The 9,332-nt window shown below is 38.0% G+C and overlaps 1 protein-coding gene across 1 annotated transcript; it reads right to left on the bottom strand.

Moving 5' to 3' along the window:
- Positions 1 to 4,696: 4,696 nt before the first annotated feature.
- On the bottom strand, positions 4,697 to 5,657 carry LOC149397731 (transcription factor TCP6-like). Its single transcript, XM_089614329.1, has one exon. It carries the CDS (start codon positions 5,655 to 5,657, stop codon positions 4,887 to 4,889), a length of 771 nt encoding a protein of 256 aa, XP_089470455.1. The 3' UTR covers positions 4,697 to 4,886.
- Positions 5,658 to 9,332: the final 3,675 nt, after the last annotated feature.

Raw genomic sequence — 9,332 nt, 5'->3', positions numbered from 1 at the left:
TTTAATGATATTTTTTTTCTAGAGAGATGAGATTTTATTTTATATTATTTAAAAAAGAATTAAATTATTTATTTTTGCTATTTATATTAATATTGAGATTTAACTAATATATTTAGGTTTACTTTAGTCTTTTTTGACATTCATAAGCTAATTAAATAAAACTATTTACCAAACACTAAACCGTAACTTTTTAGAAAATCAATTGTTTTCGATTTTGATTAACCAAACAGTCCATGACTTTAACTGACATTACTTTTTCTGACAGAACTTTTAAAAGCAATTCTGAAAGCAGCACAACAATGCCAAACTGGGCCAAAGAGGCTGAGTTCAAGGCTCGGAGCTGTAAGCAACATCAAAATGACTTGTGGAATGGCGGTGTCGAGTCCATGTTGCGGAAGAAGCTTACTGATGCCGAAATTGCGTTGCAGATCGAGGCCGAACAAAGGCAATTCCTTATCTCTATAAAGAAGAAAGATGAAGATGAGGCTGCTATAGCATGTGGGAGATTCGAGAATATGCAGGAGGAGGTTGTCGCCGTGAAGAATAGGCTGAATGACAAAGTTTGGAGAGCCAAAATTAAGGGTCAAAGAACTGCATCCATTAAGTACCGTGGCCTTTTGGAGAGGGCGAAGGCCTACCTGGCCGAGAATGAGAAGATTTGGTCCCTTTAGGTGCTAAAGTCCCAATCTGACACCAATATCGGTTTGCTGGATGACATCTCCAAAGGGCCCTTGGTCAATTACTCAAAGGAGTCGATTGCTTGTGTGGACTTCGCCAAATCTAAGAAGCTCGAGTTCGATGCGGCGGGGACGCCAGATTTTGACTTCGATGAGTCTTCATATTCTCCTCTTTCTGATCCCCAGGTGGCATCGGTTGAGGATGAATCAGGCGAGATTAACGAGGCGATGGAGGTCTATCAATTCATGTCCAACTTGGGCCGGGCATCCTCGATCGCAGATCAGGTTGGAGCGGCTTCCAAGACAACATGAATTTAGACCAGCTCGGATTTATCTTTTGGTGTCTGTTTGGGTCTTTTTTTAATTTTATTTTTATCTATTCTACAAGTCTTTAGAGCAATATTTTGGCTTTTTCATTTCCTATATATTTTTTGTATTTTTTTCTGTGGCAAATTTTTGCCAATTTTTTTTTCTTATCGTTGAACAATATTCGCTTTGTTGATTTTTTTTTCAAATTTTTTTATAGATATTTTTACTTATTCATATTATGCTGAATATTACTTGCTTTGGTATACTTTGTGAGTAAGTAGTTATGAACTTATTATCTGTGGCAATGCGAGTGATCAACTCGTCTTAGTCGCCTGGCGAACAAGGTTCGGCTTATTTGAAGTGTTTGCTCGTGTTGAGCTTGTGGCGAGTTTTTTCTCTTGGCTTTGTGTGTGCATGGATATTTTTCAGCGTCTATTTGTGTAGTAGTGTTACAAGACTTTTCTATGAATCATTGCGTGGGGCGGCCATCTTTTAGTTCCCTTGTGTGGGGTCATTGATAAACCGCTTTTATGAGAGGGGGATATACTCCTAACTTCTCCCTCCTTTTTATTGATCTTTTTTTATTCCCAAATGCACCCCAGAGGGATGCCTACGTACACCTTACGAGGACCAAGCCGATCGTAGTTTGATTATGTGTTCAGTTATTATTTGTGGTACATTTTTAGGTGTTGTATGTTCCATGATCTTTGAGCCGATTTCCCTTCGAAAGTTACGAGTTTGTAGACTCCCGGTATAACCATTCACGAAAAATTATATGGTCCTTCCGAGTTTGCTCACAACTTTCGGCATTTTCTTCTGTTGTATTTTGAAAAACCTTTCTTGAAATGAGCTGTCCAGTTGCAAATTTTCTGATTTTGACTTTCGAGTTGTAGTATCAAGCAGATGCATATTGGTAGTTCACTGCTCGAACGCCAGATCGATCTCTCTTTTCTTTGATGAAGTCGAGTTTATGACGTATCATTTCAGAGTTTAACTCTTTGTTATTGTCCACGTATTCCCTTCTAATACTAGGTACTTCAATTTCAACGGGAAATACTGCTTTCATTTCACATACAAGTGAGAATAGTGATTCTATGGTTGTTGTTCGCGACATCGTTTGGCATCCTCATAGAATCCCGATAGAATCCCGAGGAGTTTGTATGCCCATCATCATTTCTTTCCTTCTAGTCTTTTTTTAATGCCGCAAAAATCGTCTCGTTTGTAACCTCAAGTTGTCTATTTCCTTGAGGGTAATGAGGAGTGGACTTGCTTAACCTGGTTTTCCAATCTAAACAGAATTTCTCGAATCTTGTGGAAATGAATTGTGAGCCGTTGTCGGCGACGATACCTTTTGGTACTCCATGTCGGCAAATTATGTTTTTCCAAACGAATCCTTTGACATGGGTGTCTTTTATGTTTGCAAAAGCCTCTGCCTCGACCCATTTCAAAAAATAGTCTATCAAGACGTGCATAAATCTTTTGCATGCAGTAGCTGGTGGAAATGGGCCACAATGTCCATTGACTATATTTCATGAAAGGATATAGTGATGAGATGAAGAATAGCTCTTAGTCGGCTGGTGGATTGTGCTTGCATGACGTTGGTATTTGTCACATTTGAAGGTGTATGAATGTGTGTCGATAAGCATCATAGGCCAAAAGTATTCTTGTATTTTTGTCTTTCTTTCCAAGGATATCGGTCTTGAGTGAATTCCACATTGTTCATCGTGGATTTTGCTTAGAATAGTTTGGGCTTCTGCCCTCCCTAGGCTTAGGTATGTTCCTGGGATGCTACTCTTGTAGAGCGTTTTGTTTGTCAAGCACTACCTTGAGCTGATATTTCTTATTTTTCTAGCCCCATCTAACAATTTTCCATCCTTGATGTATTGGGTGACTTCTATCCTCCATCCGATTCTTTGACAATGACCATGTTTATATCCACCGAGATGCTGGGTTTGTTGATCATTTCTTTTGGAATTATTCTTTTTACTTCGGGGTCGGATTCCTTGAAAACGGTTTCTTAAAACGCTTGCCTTGGTTTCAAAAAGTATGGTTTTGCATTGATTCTTTTTGGAAAAGTTAGGTTTAAGTGTCTTCTATCTAAATCTTGAATCGAATTTTTTTTTTATAAAATAAGAATATTTTCCGATTATTTTAAAATCAGTGCGCAGACCTGAGACATATTTCCGATTTTCAGACTTTAAACGCTTACTGTGGATTAAAAAATTTTGGTTTTGCGTTGATTTTTTTTTGAAAAGTTAGGTTTAAATGTTTTCTATCTAAAACTTTAATCGAAAAATATTTTTTATGAAATACAAAATATTTTCTGATTATTTTAAAAACGGTGCGTAGACAGTTTTTGGCAAAAATTTTAAAGTTAGATTTTAGCACTTCTTTGATTTTTAATAAATAGTTAAAAAATTATTTTTGCCGTGGTGCATTTACAAAAAATGATCAAAATTATGTTTTATACGTTTTGGAAGTTTTACAGAAGTTTTCTCAGAATTTTAGTGTTTCACCGAAACCCTAACAGCAAAGGGTATTTTCGTAATTTCACGTTGAATGTCGTTTCTGAAATTTTCCTGAATCTAAAGTATGTCTTGAAATCCGTCTAAGCTGATCCCCGAAAATCTTTTCCGTCGATTAGGTTCCGAGCCGCTTAGATTTTCCGAGCCGTCTAGTTTTCCCGAGTCGTCCACGATCAACGATCGTACTTTCCGAAATGAAGGTGAGAATAATCTCACTTCAACACACATTAGTTCAAAATAAAATACGATAAGTTTATGATCTGGATGAGTTAATAATATTTTTTTATTGTTATTATGTGATTGCTGTCATATGTGTGGTATGGTATGATATGATAAATTATGAATGATATGTTATGTATGCGGAGTTTATGATATGATATGGTATAGTATGCTATGTAATGATATGATATGATATTGTATAGTATGATAAATTATGAACGATATGCTATGATATGCTGAGTTTATGATATGATATGGTATGGCATGCTATGTGATGATGTGATATGGTATGATATGTTATGTGATGATATGTTATAAATTAGAATACTTATATCATGTTCTTTTTCTAGTCATGTTATCATGTTTATTGTATGTCATACGTCATTTGTGCATGTAACAAAAAGAAAATGAAAAGATAAAGATAAGCAAGGGACTTGTACCGCCTCGAGCTACGGAGGTCTTAAGGAGAATTTCTCGAGCCGACTTACGGGCCCAAATGGGGAACTTTCTCGGGCCGAGGTCCTAATAAGTTTATAAGATAGAGCGAAGTGTGGGAAATAAGTCTTCCGCTACAAGTTTTTAAGAAATAATTTTTAGAATAAGTGACACTCTTGCCCCCTGAAGTATGGCGTTCCTGACAATACGCCCCTGAAAATATAAAATCGACCATATTGCCCCGTAATCTTTATTTTATTCTCATTTGCATCCTTCCGTCAAAAAATAGGTCCAACTGTCAGTTAACTACTCACGTGTTAGGCACATGGTACCCGAAATAAGGGTATTATGGGAAATTCGGACGAGATGAGAGGGTGACAAATGTTGGATTTTATTAAGGATTTATTAAAAATGAAATAAAAATTGAAATAAAACTGAAAACGAAAAAAAAAAGTTCAACATTGTTGTTTGTTCATAAACAAAAAAAATGAAGGTGAAGAAGAAAAAAAGAAAAAAAAGAACCACACCTTGGAGACGATAAACCAGTCCAAGTCCAATCCATTCCATTGCTATATTGAATTCCTATCTTAACTCAACTCAACTCAGCTATATAATTTCTCTAGTTATACAACAAGCACATCCAAGAAATTCAAAAAGAGAAAAGAAAAAAGGAAAAAGAAAAAATAAATCTGCGGAGTCTCTCTCTCAATTACTCACTGAGTCACTGACTCGGAGCCGAGGGCTGAGACTGAGAGTCGTCTTTGGGAGCGGAAGAAGAAGGCGAAGCCACGGCGGAAGAGAGGTGGTGATGGTGATTATGTTGGCTTTGGAGAAGCTGTTGCTGGTGAAATCGCTGAGCCATCTGTTGGTGATACATCTGAGTCAAAACTCCCATATCCTGCGATAACCCTAGCTCTAATCCCGGATACTGCTGGTGGTGGTGATTCCCGCCGCCGGCGAGAATCGAGGTGAAGCTCATCCCGCTGCCGCCGAGCGCCGACGCCGAGGTCGCGTGGTCCATCGCAAATCCACCGCCGCCGTGGTGGTGCGGCGGCTGCGGGGCCCACAGAGGCCCGGCGGAGGCGAGCGCCGAGGCCGGGACGGTCCCCGAGCCGGTGGTGGCGATTATCGAGGGCTCGGCCTGGTGGAGGAGCCACTGGATGGTCTTGCCGTCGGACTTGTGACCTAGCTCCAGAGTCAGCTGGAAAATTCTGGCTGCGCCGCACAGCGCCGGCATCCGTATCCGCCGTCCTCGGTCGTCGACCTTCGTGTGACGGTCCTTGTTGGACACTCTCTTCGGCGCTAGTTGCTGCTTCTTCGTCGCCGAGATTTCCTCGCCGGTGTTGTTGTTGTTGTTGTTCTTGTCCGCGATCACTATCTGAAACTCCTTGATTTCTTCGTCGGATTCCTCTGTTTCACCGCCGATTACCACGGGGCTGTTGTTTTGTTGACTGACGTTTATATTCGAATTTCGAACCCAAGCCAAGGCCATTTCGGTAATTTCATTCGCCTTTCCTAACATGTGCCTAACACGTGAGTATTTAACTGACGTTTTGGGCTTAAAATACACGGAAGGCCCAACTTCGTCACAACTTATGATATTGAGGGGCAATATGGTCGATTTTATATTTCCAGGGGCGTATTGTCAGGAGCGCCATACTTCAGGGGGCGAGAGTGTCATTTATTCTAGTTTTTAAAGGTTTTTATTTTCATTTACTTCGAAGTTTCAAATAGTTTTATATTTTGGTTGAGATTTAGATTATGGATTATGTTTTAGTATGTTTACTAATATGTTTTGTTTCAAATTCGTGTTTTCAATTTTGGTTAAATACTTCTCATGAAGTTTTCAATATGAAATCTTCATATTTTTCTTAAATGCTTTTGTTTCTTTTTAAGATCTTTAAAATTTTAGTTCGCCTTGATTCGATGTGTTTTAAAAAAAAATTCCTCCAAGTTTTCTAAAGAATTTTCTAAAGTTTAAAAAGTAAGATAAGTAAGACGGTCCGAAAAGTCGGGTCGTCACAGTATTCTTGCGGCCTTTGCCCTAGATTGGGATTATGATACATTGTGATTTTTGGATTTTCAGCTCGATGGCAATTGGCTTCATTGATAATGTACTTTTCGTTGGGGTCGTCTCGGACTGAGGACCGAGATGGATTTGGATTGGTCATAGGGGCCTTAGCTCTGGCGTTGAAGCTGAGGTCCAGGTTTCCTAGAGATGGGATTTGAAAGCCTGGTGGCAGAGGCATGGAGCGGTTTCCTCTACAACTTGCAACTGAGGAGACGGGTATTCCCTTGAAATCATGCATAGTGCCCTGAGGCGGGGTCCCCTTGTGTTGCAGACCATCAGATCTATGATCATTCCCGGTGGGTTTCTTGGGCCGGCGCCCACCCTATCGGATGTTAGGGCCAACAAGTAGTCGTTGTGTCGGCTGACCTTCTGGAGAAGGAGGTCCAACATGGACTTCAAGGATGAGATAGTTTTATTGTTAGAGTTTCCGAACATGTTAGAAGACATTGTCGTTGAATCGAGATCTTGCTGTTAGCGAATTTGAAATTTCCCACAGACGGCGCCAAACTGCTGAAGTCGAAAATTCTAAGATCAAACCAGTCACGAAAGATCAATTTATTATTATTTGATAGGCCTTGAATTCGTGTTGACGATACTCAAAATAGTTAACAAAGAAGAACTTAGACGAGACGAGTATACCATAGAATATTGTATTGATTGAATTGGGTGTATCACACTATAATTGTGTATAGTTGAGATAATTATGAAAAGTAACGTGCATGAACCGTTCTGTTACACGATATTTATAGACATTAAAGAATGGATATGAAATTCTAGATCATAAAAATGGGGAATGTCGTGGTCAAGGATCAGTCCTCTCCCAACTCTTCTGCGAATCCATTTCCTCTCGGATTAGTGGAATACTTCTCCAGTTTGACTGGGCTTGGTTTGACTTCTCTAACTCATCCATTCTTCCAGCTTATGGTGCGGGTTGGTTGCTCATCTTATGATGGTCAGTCATCAGGCCCAAATTCATTTGAAGTCGGCTTAGTGGGCCCAAATATAAGCGACAGCCTAGATGACCGAAAATGACCCCCACAATGACTGTAAAGACTTCGGCCATACGTGACCTCTTCGCAGCAAAGTTCGTATGCGACGAGCTCGAGGGCTTTGATCTAGGATGAAATTCTCGTATAGAGCTAACTACTTAGATTCATTGGCGACATACGGATCACCACATGAAGTTGGCTGTGTTTGCTTTTGTAATATTGGTTAGAGGTTCTACTTCCACCCACTGGGTGAAGTAATCTATTGCAACAATCGCGTAGACTCATTGTTCAGACGCCATGGGCAATTTTCCGATTATGTCAACCCTCCACTTGGCGAACGGGCGAGCAACAAGGATGTGGCGCAGTGGTGCCGGAGGTTGTTTTGGGACATGCGGACATATCGCATTTTTGGAAAGATCGTATGCAATGCTCGAATTTTTCATATGATGACACGTCATCCTGGCTATTGGAAGGAAATGGAAATTCCATTTCCAATAAGCCACCTTCCATTGTTTATTGGAAATGGTATTTCCATTAGGCATTTTGGTGTCTTCCATTGCTTATTGGAAATGACATTTCCGTAAAACTTAATGGAAATCCATATTTCCATTAACTTCCAAGAAAGTCTATACAAATATTTACACTATTTTGGTCTTATTTTCGGCCGTCCAGATCCAAATCATTTAAGATCTAACGTTGCAGACTTTTTTTTAAAAAAATAAAAAAATAAAAAGCCCACTTGCAATGATATTTGTTACAAACAGCTTAAACCCAAACGGTAATAACCCTTGACACGCGTATACCCCCTGCCCTGCCATCTTCCGCCACATGTCGGCACGGAAATTTCCGCATCACCCTCACGCGGTACTCGGCTGTACCGTGAGGCACACATACCATACGGAGCCTTCCTTCCGCGTGGCTTCCAACCGAATGCGCAGCTTGAATGACACGTTATCTGAATATTTATTTATCTATAATTAATAAAATGTTGACTATTCATCAATTCACATATTTAATGATTTAGTTACTTAAAAATTTGACAAAACTATTATATTAATCTTTGACGTGGTTGGGTTTGCACGTCGAGATGTTTAATGAAATGATGCACATATGTGACGTGGTCGTGGAACACCATGATTGCGGTTACAATGTCACAATGTCTGGGAAAGTTTAGGACTCTGCTCAGGTGCAACATATGAAATTATATAATAAAAATATATACTCTTTTTTAATCTATTGAATTTTTTGTTTTGGTTTTGTTCTTAAACCACAACACACCTGACACAACTGAATAGAAATGAAAATGATTCTTCATTCTTTTCCTTTCCCTCCATTCTATTATTCACATATTTCTTCAACTTGGACGAATAAAAGCAAAATATATTATTATAAATGATCATTCATTCTTTTCCTTTCCCTCCACTCCATTATTCACAAATTTCTTCAAGATGGACGAATAAAAGCAAAATATATTATTTTGTTTTGTTTACTTTGAATATACAGAGTGGGATTGAGTTTTTCCCTTCTTTTATTTCACATGTTTTATGTTGATTTACTATATAAAAACTTATGTTTTGTCATATAACTAGCTTTTAGTAAATTTTAAGTAAATAGTCACGATATTTTATTAAAGAAGTAAAAAAAGACATTAATAATTGTATATTTGTTAATAAATAATCATCAGACTCTAAAGACATAAATAGAATGCTAAAAACGTCCAAACAATACCATATCACCTTAATGGTTATCTACTTAAAATTTACAAAAGGCTGATTATTTAGCAAATCTCTAAATTTTTGTGGTTTAGTTACTCTAATAGAATTTCATTTTTTTTTATCTTTATATTACATTTTTTTTCATTAATGAATAGTATTTTCAACCATCTCCGGTCTATATCTTCTTCAAGAATATTAAATATATTCTCTCCCATCATATCTTTTAGTTTTTTTTGTTTTGTTTTAGCCCATTACTATTTTATATTTTTACAAATTTGTCTCATATTAATCCAAATACATATATATTATTAAAAATAAATAATATGTATTAAATTGTGACATAAATTAAGAAATATAAAAGTTAAAACATAGACATATTATACACATAAAGT

Source organism: Urtica dioica, chromosome 5 (assembly GCF_054948205.1).
Source record: "Urtica dioica subsp. dioica isolate 48M chromosome 5, U.dioica_male_clone48M_v1_H2, whole genome shotgun sequence".
Classification (NCBI taxonomy): domain Eukaryota; kingdom Viridiplantae; phylum Streptophyta; class Magnoliopsida; order Rosales; family Urticaceae; genus Urtica; species Urtica dioica.
Note: the sequence above shows the minus strand (reverse complement) of the source record. Positions and strands in the feature narration are given on the sequence as shown.